Source organism: Leptopilina heterotoma, unplaced genomic scaffold (genome assembly GCF_015476425.1).
Source record: "Leptopilina heterotoma isolate Lh14 unplaced genomic scaffold, ASM1547642v1 Lhet_103, whole genome shotgun sequence".
NCBI classification, from domain to species: Eukaryota; Metazoa; Arthropoda; class Insecta; order Hymenoptera; family Figitidae; genus Leptopilina; species Leptopilina heterotoma.
The window spans coordinates 949,180-965,597 of NW_025110818.1; the positions used below are offsets into that span (position 1 = coordinate 949,180).

At 24.9% G+C, this 16,418-nt stretch overlaps 1 protein-coding gene across 2 annotated transcripts in view; it reads left to right on the forward strand.

Annotated features, from left to right (window-relative positions):
- The first annotated feature begins 1,523 nt into the window (after positions 1-1,523).
- Positions 1,524-16,418, forward strand: part of LOC122500907 (myb-like protein P) — a 197,279-nt gene continuing 182,384 nt past the window's right edge. Inside the window, exons 1-2 of one of the 2 annotated variants that reach the window (XM_043610069.1) lie at positions 1,524-1,640; positions 2,873-3,311. In XM_043610069.1, coding sequence (XP_043466004.1) covers positions 3,175-3,311 — 137 coding nt within the window. In that variant the 5' untranslated portion in view covers positions 1,524-1,640; positions 2,873-3,174. The remainder of the gene's footprint in view (positions 1,641-2,872; positions 3,312-16,418) is intronic. The other variant, XM_043610110.1, reaches the window with a different exon arrangement.

Genomic DNA, 16,418 nt, shown 5'->3' on the forward strand with positions numbered 1-16,418 from the left:
TTTGACAAATTTTATGGCGATTTAAATTATTACAAAACATGATAAAAATTAGGAGAACAGTTTAATTATTTTTTTAACAGTTTTGTTTGTGCACTTAAATTGTTAATACTAATTATTATTTTGCAAAATAGTCAATTTTTGAAAAACTCACCCCCAGCTGTAGATTTTTCAATATTTTCGGATAATTTGTCCCTCTGCTCATATCTGAAATGAAAAAAAATATGAAATTAGACAAAAATGCAAATTAAAATAATTTATTTAAATTTAAAAAAAATAGAAAATGAATGTCGAAAAAAATTAAATAGAAGGAGATTAAAAATAAAAACTTATTATTAAACATAATTTATAAATTATGTTTAATTATTAAGTTTTCATTGATAATTTCCGATAGATTTTTTCATTTTTTCTATAAATACCTACAATTTTTAATTTTTAATAGTAACTTTTTTCCACTTAATTAAAATCTATTAAAGACTCTAAATTTGAATTAGTGACTGTCATATTTTGCTTTTGAATTAGTAAAGTTTACTAATTATTAATAATTTCTAATTGAGTTTTTGTATTTGAATTTGTAAATTTTACTAATAAATAGTAATTTCTACTAATCTATTAGTAAAATTTACTAATTCAAAAGCAAAAAGTCAGTCACTAATTTAAATTAGTAGTACACATTTTTACTAATTCGAATTTATAGAGTAAACATTTAGACTAATTTTTAGACAAAAACTGCTAATTCATTTGTTGAGGCTACTAATTAATTTAGTAAATATTATTAATTGAAATAGTAGCCTTAACAAATTAATTAATAGTTTTCTACTAAGAATTAGTAGTTTTTGACTAAATATTAGTAGTTTTTGACTAACAATTGATAGTTTTAACTAAAAATTATTCAAAACTCTTACTAATTAATGTAATGAATAAATCATTTCTATTTCATTAGTGAATAGTTACTAATAATTAAAATCAACCAAATAAATATTAAAATTTTTTGCTAAAAATGAATAAAAATAATCACTAATTCAAATTCGAGGACAAATTTTCTAACTCCTGACATTTGATAGAAAATTACCTTAAACTCTATAATCTCTCATCCTCTCGTGCTGGCATAAAAATAACATAATTTTCAAACAATTAGAAAAAAATAATTACGTAATTTTCCAATTTATGGACAATGCAATTAGTAATATACATATGTGAATTATTTCAAGGAAAATGTATTCAATTTCAATTCAAAGTGAACTTTTTGAATACAGTTATAAGAATCTTGTGTCGTTTAAAAAGGAGAATCCGTTCCCCTCTTTTATATGAAAGAAGGGATTATAATGCAGTTGATAAAAATCTTGTTTGTAAAAGAAGGCATTAACGATCCGTGGTGTATTTTATTTTATACTTTGATTATTTTTTTTTATTATTATTCTTCCTCTTCATCTTCTTCTTCTCCTTTCAAGTTTCAGTGTTAGTAATAAACACGTCGGAAACTCGGAAGCCATTGACGGATGCGCTCTTGCCCAGCGAAGGATTCTGGGCGCAGTCTTCAGTTAGTACTGTTATAACTTCAGCTCGAGGCTGACGTTGAACTTCTACGGTTCGTTCGTACAACGTGTGGATATGTAGACAGTTTCTATGCGGGAGTTCAAAAAGTGTGTCTTTTTACATTTAAATGAAAAATTATTTTTTAATTTCTCCTTTTACTTTTGTTATAAATAATTATTTTTAATTTTTCAAATTATTTTGCCCTTTTCCAAATTTTTGAAAAAATTACTATTTTTCAAATTTGGAAATAATTGCTTAATTAAATTATTTAATTATTTATAATTGTTAATTAAATTGTGAAAAGTTTCTGTATTCTTTTTTTTTACTAAAATTCTGTAGGATAAAATCTCTTGTGATAGTTTACCTTTAACTCAAATGCCGGAAAAAAAACCCAAACCGGTTACATCCCAATCCAAATTAAGTATAAAAAAAGTAGATAATCGATATCACATTCAGAGAAATGAACTCTCAAAACAAGTCGAATTTTTTTCACCAATTTTCTGTACAATATTTTTTTTAATATTAAAAAATTTGTTAGTGTTCAAATATATTTCAGTGGTCAAAAATATTTCGGCGCTGGAAAATATTTTTGCGTTAAAAAATATTTCTGTGCTAAAAATATTTTTGCGTTAAAAAATATTTCGCTGCTAAAAATAAAAAATATTTTTGCGTCAAAAAATATTTTTAATAGTAAACAAACATTTTTAATAGTGAAAAATATTTCCAATAGTTAAAGAAATATTTTCAGTAGAAAATAATATTTTCAATAGTTAATAAAATATTTTGAGTAGTAAATAATATTTTGAATAATAAAAAATACTATTCAATAGTAAAAAATAATTATCAGTATTAAAAAATATTTTCAATAGTAAAAATATTTTTAAATTGAAAATATTTTTAATCCTTCAAAAAATGTTCAACATTAAGAAATATTTTCAATTTTAAAAAACATTTTGAGTTGTAAATATTTTAATTGTAAAAACTAGTACGAAATAGTTTCAATATTAAAAAAATTTATTTATTAACAAAAAATATTTTTAATAGTAAGCAATATTTTCAATAATAAAAAATACTTTCAATAGTAAAAAATATTTCCACTATTAAAAAATATTTCCAACATAAAAAAATATTTTCATGGTCTCAAAAATAATTCCTTTTAATTGTAAATTAGGAAAAAAAAATTAACAAATTGTTCAGTATTCAAAATTCTTTTCCACATTTAAAAGTATTTTCCATTAATATTTCCAAATTTCCATTTTTTCCATATTAAGAAATAATATTTTTTTCAAGAAACATTTAAAAATTCACAATAAAGAAAATTAAATTTCCTTTCTTTTAGAAATGTTCCCAGTAACATTAAATATAAAATAATTTCCGAAGAAAATCGAAAATCGAATGAGAAGTGTGAGAAAAAAGAAAATTACAGCAAGTAAACAAAAATCAAATTGTGATCGAATAGAACGAAAAGTGATAATGTGATATTATTATATACATAATTATTATTATGTATATAAAAGACGAGGTGTGCTCAAATGACTGTGAAATAAAATTTTGAAATTTCTCTCTCGTGTGTTACTATTATAAATATTTGCTAATGTAATAATTTTTGGTAAGCACGTGTGAAGGAAAAAGGAAAAAAAAATGTTGTGCCTCAAAAAACGAAGAACTTACAGTTTCACGCAAGGAACGTGTAATGAACTTCCGAGGAGATCGAAAAAGGATAATATGGATAACGAATCCTTGAACATTGCCGTTACGACATTGCCTCGAAAGCACAGGTGAGTCAGATTTTACACACATATATTATATTAGCCTCGAAGAAAAAAAAATATATAATTCCCTCCTATTAGCTTCAATGGCAAAAAAATCGTACACTATGGAAAAACTATTCGCCTCACTGCCCGAGGAATAAAACTTAATTATCGCAGTCCTTGTTAAACAATTAGCGCACAGAAGCCTTCAAACGGTGTAATGTTTTAAAATTTTCTCAAAAAAAAAAAAAAACACTACTTTATATTTTTCATGAAGAAACACTCAAAGGAATACTTTTTTGCCGAGAAGCAATGCCAGTAATTTTGTTGGATTTTTTTTTTCCGAAAAAATAAATTACAACAGTAGAAATTAAAAAAAAAATTCCTAAAAGAAAAAATGTCCAACATTGCATTTTATTAATAAATTATTAAATAAAATAATTATGATAATTTAAACTATTAATTTATTATATTTCCGCTACTTATTTCTTCAAAAAAAAAAATTAATTACTAATTATTATTAATATATAATAATTAATAATAAGCCTAAAAATTAATTTTTAATAATTACCATATACTTTTTTCATACTTAATTTATTAATCTCCACCAATTATTTCTTCTGGTAAAGAATTTATTTTAAGTAATAGATATATGGTAATTCTCCTTTTAACTGGATTGCGACAATATTCTGAATTTTATGAATGACAACAAGAAAAAAAAAACATTTATAGGCATTTCCTGATGGTAAAATCGATAATTTATAAATTATAATTAATAACGCTGACTGAGGAAAAAAAATGTGTTTTTTTCTGCTTACTTGGATTAATTAGCCATAGAATACAAAAAAGGCAAGGATATATAATATTAAATTAAAATGTGTATTGCGTTTAAATTATAATGAGTAGTCGAATAATTTACATTACGATACGATTTTTATGCTTTGAACTCTTTGAACTCAAATTTGTATACGACGTAAAATTAGGATCGTAAATTCATTAATGTCATTATAATGATTTCTTAAAAGATATAAGTGAGAAGAAAAAAATTCACATTAATTTTGAATTTTGTTATTAAAAAAAAAAAATTATTTTGTGAAATGAGAGAAAAATTGACACTGGTACTTTCTGAAAATATTTTCGATAATTCCTTAAAAATTTTCAGTATTAGTTTTTTTTATTTTATTCTATTCTGCTTTTATGGTATTCATTGCTATTTTTTTAGAATTCTATATTGTTAAATAGTATTCTATACTAACAAAGAGTATTTTACCCAATTTAATAATGTTTTATAATGTTCTATAGTATTCTATGTATTATTAAAAAGTATTCCTTACTGCTTACTAGTATTCTTTACTATTTAATAGTATTCAATACTGTTTAACAGTAGTTAATATTGCTCAATTTTATTATGTACTGCTTAATAGTATTCTGCACTATTCAATGTTATTCGATACTGTTAAATAGTGTTCCATACTATTTAATATAGAATATTACATTCTCTTTAATAGTATTCCATTTTAATAGTATTCTACATTATTGAATATTATGCCACACTATTGAATAGTATTCCACACTATTGAATATTATGGAATACTATTCAATAGTATTCCACGCTATGGAAAAGTATTCAACACTATTCAATAATATTCTACACTATTGAATAGTATACCACGCTATGGAATAGTATTCAACACTATTCAATAGTATTCTATAAAATATTCTGTAAAATAGAATAAAATCTTAACAATAAAACAGTAGGTAATACTATTAAAAACGTGTAGAATAAAAAAAGAGTTATAAATTACGATAAAATAGTAAAGAATACGAAAAATTTACAGAATATGATAAAATCGTAAAGAATACCAAAAATTTATAGAACACGATAAAATAGAAAACAATGCTAAAAAAAATTCTACAGAATACCATAAAATAGTATAGAATGCAATTAGGGACTGTAGAATACAGTTGAATTTTATAGGAAACCATAAAAAAGTGCAAAGTTCTATAAAATACTGTAGAATACTAAAGAATAAATTAGTTAATCCATAAATAAATAGAAGCATTAAATTAAAAATCCATAAATAAATAGAAGCATTAAATTAAAAATCCATAAATAAATAGAAGCATTAAATTAAAAATCCACAAATAAATATAATCATTAAATTATAAATTATAAAGAATGTTTTATAATATTTTTAAGTATTCTTCACTATTTTTTAACAACTTTACAAAATTTTATAGTAGTCTACACTTTTTTACAGTATTCCAAACTATTTTATAATTTATCTACTTTGTTTTATTGCATTCTTTTTATGCAATACTACTTTTTTATTTATATTATTTATATTATTTATAGTATTCTTTAGTATTCTATGCTATTTTAAAGCTATTCTTAATTATTTTGCTCTTTTCTTAAATTTTTTGGTATTCTACACTAGTTTATAGTTGTTTTTAATTGTTTTAAACATTTCTTATACTTTTAAAGTATTTTACACTGGTTTGAAGTTGCTTTTTATTGTTTTAATCTTTTCTTAAATTTTTAAAGAATTCTTCACTACTTTAATCAACTTTAGACAATTTTATAGTCGTCTACACTTTTTAACAATATTCTAAACTATTTTATAATTTATCTATTTTGTTTTATTTAATTATTTTTTATGCAATACTATTTTTTATTTTATGTTTATATTATTTATGGTATTCCTTAGTATTCTACACTATTCTACACTATTTTAAAGCTATCTTTAATTATTTTCTTCTTTTCTTACTGTTTTAAATTATTTCTGAAATTTTAAAGTATTCTACACTGTTTTAAAGTACCTTTTTATTGTTTTAATCTTTTCTCATATTTTTTTAGTATTCTACACTATTTTAATCCTTTGAGAACACATGGGGTTATTTTAATTTCATTTTAATTAAATATTTTAATCATACTTTACATTTTTAAAGTACTCTACACTATTTTTATATTGCTTTTTATTGTTTTGATTTTTTCTTAAATTTTTAAAGTATTCTAAATCGTTTTAAACCTTCGACAATACATGGGGTTAGTTTAACCACATTTTTTTTCGTTAAACAATTATTCTTTAAAAAAGACGTTCTTTAATTAATTTTTTCTTAATTCTCTCAGTACTTCTACATTCTACTATTTAATTTTTCTATGTTCTGGTAAATTTTGCTATAACTTTTGAAAAATGATCGCGGACCATTCGTTTTCAAATGGAAGACGATGAAAGTTCTTTTGGGTCAAACTGACTCCTGTGATTTCTTTTTGACTGAAAGAATAGATGTATTCCGGAAGTTTACAAAAATTTTGAGCTATTTTTATTTATTAATTCACTTTTCTATTAATTTAATTAATTTATTTATATTCTAGTTTATTAATTTATTAAAAATTAAAATTCGACAAAGTAATAAGAATACCTGTTTTCTTTTCTGTAAATTATTCGAGTGTAAAATTACCCTTGTATTCGCATCCGATGAGTGAGAATTGATAAGACGATGACATTTTCTGTTAAGAAGATGAGACACGATAGTTGAATGAAGCCATTTTAAAGTCATACGAAAGAGAAAGAGGAATAATAAACACTATACGTTCTTATATTGCACATTAGAAAAAGATCTTCAAGATTGATTATTATTATATTGCGAGTTGTGGCTCTCGTATAGGTATATAAATGTGACTCGAAACGATTAAGGTCAAAAAAATAATACTACCACCGTGCGCCTCATTGTTGAATGATTATTGTTGTTGTTATTATTATTATTATTGTATATAATACACCGTACGCGTGTGCAAAGATTTTTTTCTTTCATTTTCAATAATAATTCATGTAACTCAGCTTATTGAACTACTTTTACTTACTTTTACCTCACTGCGTCCTTCGTCAGCGGGAGAATATAATTGTTTATCCACAGCAAAAGAGGTATAATAATAATAACAACAATAATGTCAGACGTAACGCGAAATAAAACTCACTTGCGGGGAAAAATTTTTAACCACACACTCCACAACAATTTCAGAAAATAATAATAAAAATCTACTCTACAGTGAGGTTAAATAATTTTTTTTTGGTTTTTTCTTATATAGAGAATTGTACGAAAAAATATACGAGAAAGAATACTGAAGAATACTATTAAATAGTACAGAATACCATAAAATAAATAAACCATAAAACAATAAAGAATACTTTAAAAAAATTAGAGTATCACAAAAGTGTATAAAATACGATAAAGTATGATAAATCCAGAAATAAATATAGAAATAAATAATTAAATGTAACTTACAAGTGAATGGAGAAACGATAAATGTCCAAAAATCGTAATTGGAAAAATCTGCAGTCCTGAAGAATCAAACCCCGAACCTTGATACTGTTGCGAATCCGGTAGCGAAACCACTCAGCCATCTCACTGCGCGATGACAATCAGTTAGAAAAGTATCACTGAAATTTTAATAATTTTGATTTTCCAAATTTATTACATTGCAAAAATTATAATTTTTTAGTAAAAGACAAATTTTCTCTAAATTGACACAAAATTTCAAAAAAAAAAACAAAGAAATAAAAAGCAAAAAAGAAAATGGAGAAATGTGTGAAATTCTTTTCCGCGAATCAATTCCCCTTGTTGAATTGGACCTCCTGGCATTGAAATATTTGTAACACAGTATCATATTATTATGGTCTGGAGTTTCAATTCAGCCTTGAAAGTTAAGTTTGGTTTGAAACGCTATTCAGTCAATCAGAACTGAGAATCAACTCTTAAATCTTGTTTTACCCTCAAGCTTGTCTGAAAATTATAGAGTTAAGAGGTTCCTGAATTTTCCCGGTAATCATTTAAAAGCCTATATAAGCAAAGAATTGCGAAAAAAAGAAAAATTTGTCATTTTTTTTTGTTTATCTTTAATGTCCCGAGAGACCTTATAATTTTATTCCATATGAGTAATGAGATGATCAATTTTAAAAGAAAAGAAAGAATACTCACTCTCAACTTCTCTATCATGTGGAAACTGAATATAAATGTTAAATTTTCATCAACCTTCTTCGATTAATTTTTTTTTTAATGGGAAATTTAATAAAAATGTTTTTCATGGTCGAAATCGAAAAAAAGAGAAAATTAAAAAATCGAATAGAGCAACAAAAAAAATAGAGAAAAAGGAAAGGAGATAGAAAAGAATATATAAGAAATCGAAAGGAGCAAAAAAAAAGAAAATTTTTTTTTTGAAAAATTAACAATAAGAAAAGTAAGAAAAAGAAGAAGCAAAGAAAAAAACCGAAGAAGTAAAAAAATAATAAAAAAGAAGCAAAAACTATAAAAGTAGAAAAATGGAAAAGAAGAAGAAGAAGAATTAAAGAAGTAGAAAAAATAGAAAAAAATGGAAAAGACGAGGAAATAGAAAAGTTAAAAAATATGAAAAAAAGAAGAAGAATTAGAAGAGTAGAAAAAAATAATTAGAAAAGTAGAAAAATAAAAAAGCAGAAGAAATAGTAAAGTGGAAAAATTAAAAAGAAAAAAAAAGAAATAGAATTAGCAGTGATTAAAGTTGCAACAACATAAAGTTTAAAATCGCGGAATTAGAGGGATTTTCATCTTGTTAACCAGTAGCGGACGGTAAATAAAGAGTTTTCTTCAGTATATATGGAGGAGTGAAAAAAAAGGAAGATAGGGTAAATAGCGGGCATTAGGTCTTCTAACTGCGATTGCATGCGTTGTGTCGTGCAAAAGGCTTTCATCTGTGAGAAATCTTGTAGAGTGCAGCAAAGTATATGTACTTGTCTTAAATTTGCATGTAAATAAGTCCGTTAGTTCCCCTGTACTATGTGCGTGAAAGCAACGATACCTTCATCTTCTATATACTTCTTCCTTTTCTTCAAAAAAAAAAAAAAAAAAAAAAAAAAAGAATTGACCGAAGAAAAAAATCTTATACAACATCATTATGCCTGACATAAGGTTGCAGTCATCATCATCTTTGGAGAAAGCCAACTTCTAAAAACACTTCTCCCATAAATTACCCATCTTTATTTTTATCTAAGGCCAAGGTCATTTGTAATAAAAAAAACGAACCATTCAACAAGCACGCATGTAATTTTCTAATTCAGTTAAAGACTCGAGAGAGTTCGTTGTGCTGCTTTCGAAAAAAGCTGTTAAAAAAAAGTATTTAAGAGTATTGAAGTATTATTATTAATATAAAACTGAAATAAGCATCCAGTTTATTTTAAAAATATTAATGTTTTTGTTTAAAAAAAAGAATATTTATCATTAAAATTTAATTCTAAGTTACAGATGCTAAAACTAATCCAATTATTACAGCACCTGTTTATTAACATTTAGAGTTTAATTTTATACCTAAATATTCTTTTTTTAAAACAACATAAATATTTTAAAAATAAAATCTGGGTGCTTGTTTAAGATTCATTAAAAAAATATTAAAACATTTAAAGTATTTCAGAAATTATATTAATTTTAATATTAATTTTAATTAAACAAGGCAAACTGAAGAATTTTTTAACTGATTCTAGAACGTTACTTAAATTTCTTTATTATAAGTTTAATTGCTGAAAAAATAGATTATGTTTTAGTGACTTAAACGGGAAAGATGTTTATTTATTAATTGCAATTACTCACAAAAAGAAAAAATTATTTTTATCACTAAAAAGTAGTATTTTACATAATTTTTAAAAACTCACCTATATCCTCCTTATCCTTATTTTAATCACAAAACTTTTTTCACTTCTGATATTTTATATATATATATATATATATATATATATATATATATATATATATTTATTTTGTCACTTTTCACTTTTTATCATCCCTTATATTAAGAATATTATTAAGAATGATGAAGAATATTTAAGAAAAAACACGTGTTCTTCACTTTGTAATCTATAATACTCTGTAATATTCATCATGTATAATACTCGCACTCGACCACGTGGAATATATTAAAAACCTTAAAACTGCGCGCGCACAAAAATTTGAAATTATTTCAACCAATAGTGACCGTCATCATCGTATTTCAACCACTCGCGACCGTCCTCATGTCATTTTCACAACCAATCACGACCGTCACTCTCAAACTCCAGCCAAAAAAATAGCTGTTTAATGTTACTATTAAATTGTATTTAATTCCTTAATTTTGTCGATTAAATTTTATTCGCCACCGTGTATAAGAATTTTATTTCAAAATTTTGACAAAATCAATAGGTAAATTATTATGCGTATATGTCGCGTTTGTTTTTGTCCACGACCTTGCGCTATTCTATGAACAACCTTGCCGAATCAAACCAAAATAATGACACAGACGCTTCGAAACGAAAAATTTCCCTACGTAATCGATAACTTGTTTTTAAAATTTCGGATTCTAATATTTACTACTTTCCATAAATTTTCATTTATTCTCACTAATTGAATTATTATTTTTCGATTAATTTTCTACGAATAATTTTTTCCCGTTTTTTTTAGGAAAATGTATTTACACAATTTCTGTGTTTTTGTCCGTTCGCCACACAAAAATTTGTCAAATATCACAGTTAAATATTCAATAATAATATATAATTAACAATTTTCATGCAACAATTAATAAAATCAAATTTGAAAGACAGGAAAAAGAAAAGTTGAATTTTGAGGTTAGGAAAAAACGCGGTGACAGGCGTCTAGAAATCAGGAAAAAATAAATAATTTATGGGAATTGAAATAAAAATGTTTTTTTAAACTTACTCTAAATGATGACAATCCAAAGCGTGAGTTGTTCGATGAAAAATAGAACCACGGTCCACAACACGAAGAGTCGATTATTCAAAACTGGAATTCCATGAAGATAACTTGATTAACAATGCAACGTTTTTGCAAAACGAGACTGAGTCCACAAGTGTCGCGTCTGCTTTCAGGATTCGATGATTGACACCCTCGGGAGCCTTCGGTCAGTTCCGGGGTCAATCGCTCAATTATTGGCAGACGCCGGAAAATATGTAACGCCATGTTGGCCTAACCTCAATTTAACAAAAAAAATACTATGTGACTAAAAAAAATTAAATAAAAATTCTAAACGGAAATTCCGCTTGACAAATATTAATATTATAAATTAACAAAAAAATACCATGCGACGAGAATAATAAACTTTTCTAAAGAATAAAAATCCAAATTGACAAAAATTACTATAAATACAGAAAAAATACTGTATAAACAAAAAAAGTACAATACGGCCAAAGTAACAAACTTTCTACTGTAATAAAATTTCCAAAAAACGGAAATTACTTTTCTAGTTAATTTATTAATTGTTAATAAAACAATACTTGAATTAAAATATCAACTCGGTAGTTGATTAATGGGAATTAACTGAAAAGCCACAGAAAAGTAAACTTAACAGTAAAAATGTCATTTTAGAAAATATTTATAACGTGCGCTCATGGTTACGCGGTTATGGTTACTGACCAGTGAGCGTAAGTAGTGCGTGTTCGATTCCCGTCGCCTGGGATTTTTTCTCTATCAAAGTATACAGAAACTTTGTAACAATCATAACATAAAAAAATACTACGCTAATAAAATAATACAGTCAAATGAAAAATACTAAGTAACTAAAATAATAAACGCCAAAGAAATACCAGTCGACTAAAATAATAATCCTTTAAATAATAAACAAAATAAAAATTGCAAACGACGGAAATTAAAATCCCTTTGTAGCCGGTACCTTCCAAGTTAGTTAATTCTCGCAATAATCCACTATCGACACATAAAATAAAATATACAAATACAAAAAAAGTAGAGAACAGATATGGAACCTCGGTAAAATTTAATGAAGTAATTAAGTAATATAATGTAACAATGACACGGCACAAAAGTAGAAAAAAGAAAAAAAAAAGAAACTATAATTAGAAGTGGAAAATTTTCGAGGAAGTTAATTTAAATATTCTCCTATTCATTGCTGAATAGTAGTTTGTATGTGTATGTGAAATAAGGGAGTATTATCTTTGACTTCCATTCTTTAGATTTTGCGCGCTCAACATAAGGAGGCTGTAAAACTCGATACAAGGAAGGAACGTGGAATCTATGGCGATGTTCTAACTATATATATATATATATATATATATATATATATATATGTTTCCAGAACGGTACACATATATGTATCTCATGGGATCCTTAGATGGCACAGGTGAACATATATATATATATTGTATATTCACAAACGTTATGTGGTTATACTCTTTGTATATACAACACATATTCAAGCAGAGAAACAGTATCGTATAAACAATTTTCTAATCCTATATATGAATACTTCCGTAATTTATATATCAAAATGATAATGCGAATGCATTAGTTCTCCATCGAATGTTGTATATACTAAATGTAAAATAAAAGGAATTGCAAAAAATATACCCCGTGTATAACGAGAGACAAAAGAAGAGGAGCGAAAAATTTTCGAAGCCATAAAAGGGATGGAAAAAATTAGAAATTCAAAGCACACAAAAAAATATTGTAATGAATAAAATTTAAATTCCACCGGAGGGCAAAAAAGGGTAAAGGATAAAAAATCTGAAGGAAAAATTCGTAAATTGCAGAGACAAATGATTAAAAAAATAAAATTAGAAAATTAAAAGCGGATAAAAAATCTGAAAAATAAAATAAAAGCTAAAACAAAATTCTAAAATGATAAAGAAACAAAAAACCTAAAGGAAAAAATTCTAAAATTATAGAGGAAAAACTTAAAAGCCATAAAGAAACAAAATGTCTCAAGAAAAAGAATATAAAAAATCGAAAAGGGACAAAACATTTTTAAAATAAGAAAGAAAAATCAAAAAAGGGACAAAAATTTTAAGGCGGAAAATCGAAAAGTTAAAAAGGGACAAAACGTTTTAAAGATAAGAAAGAAAAATCATAAAGGGACAAATCTAAGGCGGATAATTTGTAAAGTCGAAAAGGGACAAAAAGTTTTAAAGATAAGAAAGAAAAATATAAAAGGGACAAAAAGTCTAAGAAAGAAAAATCGTAAAAGGACAAAAATCTAAGGCGGAAAATTCGAAAAGGGACAAAAAATTTTAAAGATAAGAAAGAAAAATCTTAAAGAGACAAAAAGTCTAAGGCGGAAAATCGAAAAGTCAAAAAAGGACAAAAAGTTTTAAAGATAAGAAAGAAAAATCATAAAGGGACAAAAAATCTAAGGCGAAAAATAAAAAAGTGAAAAGAGGGACAAAAAATAAAAAGAAAAAAAGAAATTTTTAATTCCTAAAGGTACAACAAATTTGAGAAACAAAAATCTACAAGAATAAAAGAGAAAAATTGTGAAGAGACAAAAAATTAAAAGTCAAAATGGAAAAAAAGTCTTTAATATAAAATTTTTATTCCTTCCGGGGATAAGAAATCTAAGGAGAAATATCGAAAAGTCACAAAGAGACAAAAAAGTCTCAAAGATAAATGGCAAAAATCACAAAAGACAAAAAAATAAGGCGGAAAGTCAAAAAGTCCAAAAGGGACAAAAATTTTAAGAAAGAAAACTCTTAAAGGGACAAAAATCTAAGGCGGAAAATTCGAAAAGTTAAAAAGAGACAAAAAGTATTAAAGATAAGAAAGAGAAATCATAAAGGGACAACAAATTTAAGGTGGAAAATCGAAAAGTCAAAAAGGGACAAAAAGTTTTAAAGATAAGAAAGAAAAATCGTAAAGGGACAAAAAATCTAAGGCGGAAAATTAAAAAGTCAAAGAGGGACAAAAAATTTTTAAAATAAGAAAGAAAAATCATAAAGGGACAAAAAATAAATAAGAAAGAAAAATCATAAAGGAACAAAAAATCTAAGGCGGAAAAATTGAAAAGTCAAAAAGGGACCAAAAGTTTAAAATTAACAATAACGAAACTAAAGATAAAAAAATACGAAGTGAGATTTAAAAAACGTCAAAAAAAAGGGGAAAAAAATCAGCTTCTCTTTGTTTGAGAAATATTTACATATATAAATTTTCAAAAAATTGATATAATACGTATTCTCTTACTAAACAAATATTACCTGACGACTAGACTACCAAAGTTTGAAAGGGACTGTTATAATCCGCCACTGTCGATAAGGTTAATGCACATGTGTGCGTGTGCATCGTCAGCTTCTTAGCATCAAGCCAAGAAGGTATATAATTTTACATTCCTCATCTTTCTCTCTTCCTCTCTCTGTCCTTTTCTTTTTCTAATTAACTATTGTTGAGTAGCACTGGTGGAATGACTTACACCATACACATATACGCACCCCTTCATCAAGAAAACTTGAATTTAAATCCAACAACTCACTGTATAATAGTTCAAGATTCTATCCACTCAACTCTGTATATATATACACACTATATAATATATAAAGTAGCAAAGAAATATCTGATCGCAAAAATAAAATTCGCAACTTATTCGAATATTGTAATTATTTCCAAAATGCAAATTTTAATTAAAAATTTTTAATTTCCTATTATTTTCAAAATTAATTAAAATTAACGAACTGGAAATGTAGAGGAAAGATAGTAGAGGAGAAATAGTAATTGTAAAAATGTTATTTATAGTAAAATTTCCTACCTTGTGTTCGTGGTTATGCGGTTAAAGTCACTGACCAGAGAGCGTAAGTCGTGCGTTCGATTCTCGGCGCCTGAGATTTTTTTCCTTGTCGCAATCTAGACAGAAAAGAAGTAACAATTATAAATACAACCAAAAAATACTACGCGACTAAAATAATAATTATTTTCCATCAGAATAAAAATCCCAAACGAGAATTTATTTATTTGAAATTATTTTCAATTAGTAATGAATTTTAATAATATTAAAATTAATTATTAATAATAATTAACGTTAAAAATAATACTATTAACATTAATAAAAAAAAAATTGAGTAATAATATTGATATTAAAAACAACAGACGAATTTGTAATGAACAAAATTCTTAAAACCGAAAATTTACATTATTATGAAAAATCATTTTACGAACACAATTAATTATTCTCTAGTATAATTTCGAATAATTTATTTAAAAAAATTTTTTATTTGTGTACTTTCAAAAAGAAGTGAAGAAATTATGACGAAGAAAACCGGCAAAATGTAAATTTTTACAAACAAGTTTGAAATGTATACAAATGGAAAATAGAATGTGATGAATAATGGGAAATTTGAAGAGAAAGAAAAATTTTTTTTCTATTCTCGAGAGGGGGGAAATTATTTCATTCAGCATGATTTACTTAACTTCAAAGGAGATAAACATCCGTGACATGAAAGAATCGTGACCCGCTTTACTAATTCTTTCAGGAAGTCATTTAAACTCTAATCAACATTTTTAATCAAGATGTTTGAATTTCCTTCAATGGCAATAAATATTTTGCCATACAACAATGTTATTCAATTGCAAAAAATTTATACGTAACATATTGTTTTGTGGAATTAAATTTTTATTTTTACGAAATAATTTATTTTTTGAGATAAATTTCTTTATTTATTCTTTATTTATTATATTACGTATTTTATTTATTCTTATTAATTGTATTTTATATTATTTTATTTATAAAAATTTATCATTTCATTTGTTGTTACGCATTTTATTAATTTTATTTACTACGTTACGTATTCTACTAATTATGTTTTATATTTTATTATTTATTTATTAATAAATTAAATTAAATTAAATATTAATTATTTACTTATTATTATTAATTATTTACTAAGCATATTACGTATTTAATTACTTCTATTTATAATTTTTCATTCTTTATTATTTAATCAATTTTCCAAATCTGTTCTTCTCGTTACTCTAAATTTGAATTAATTTTAATGAAAATAAAAAAATAAAAAGAAATTTAACAAATTTGTGTTAATATTTCGAATTTGTTCAGGAAGAAAAATTTACCAAGAAATTAAGTTTTATAGAAAATAAAAAAATTCAGAATTATGGGAAATAATTTTTCAATTTTGAAGAGAAATCGATTAAAAATTAAATTTGAAAAAAAATTCTGGTTTGGCTTTCAATCTAAAAATTCCATTAAACCATTCTTCCTTTTGTACAAAATTTATCTTTACTTGATCAAATGTCAAGAAATGCATTCCATATTTTCTTCTTCTTATAACTGTATCTCCCGTCTGTTTCGACTTTTCCATAAGTTCTTAAATTCCATTAATACTT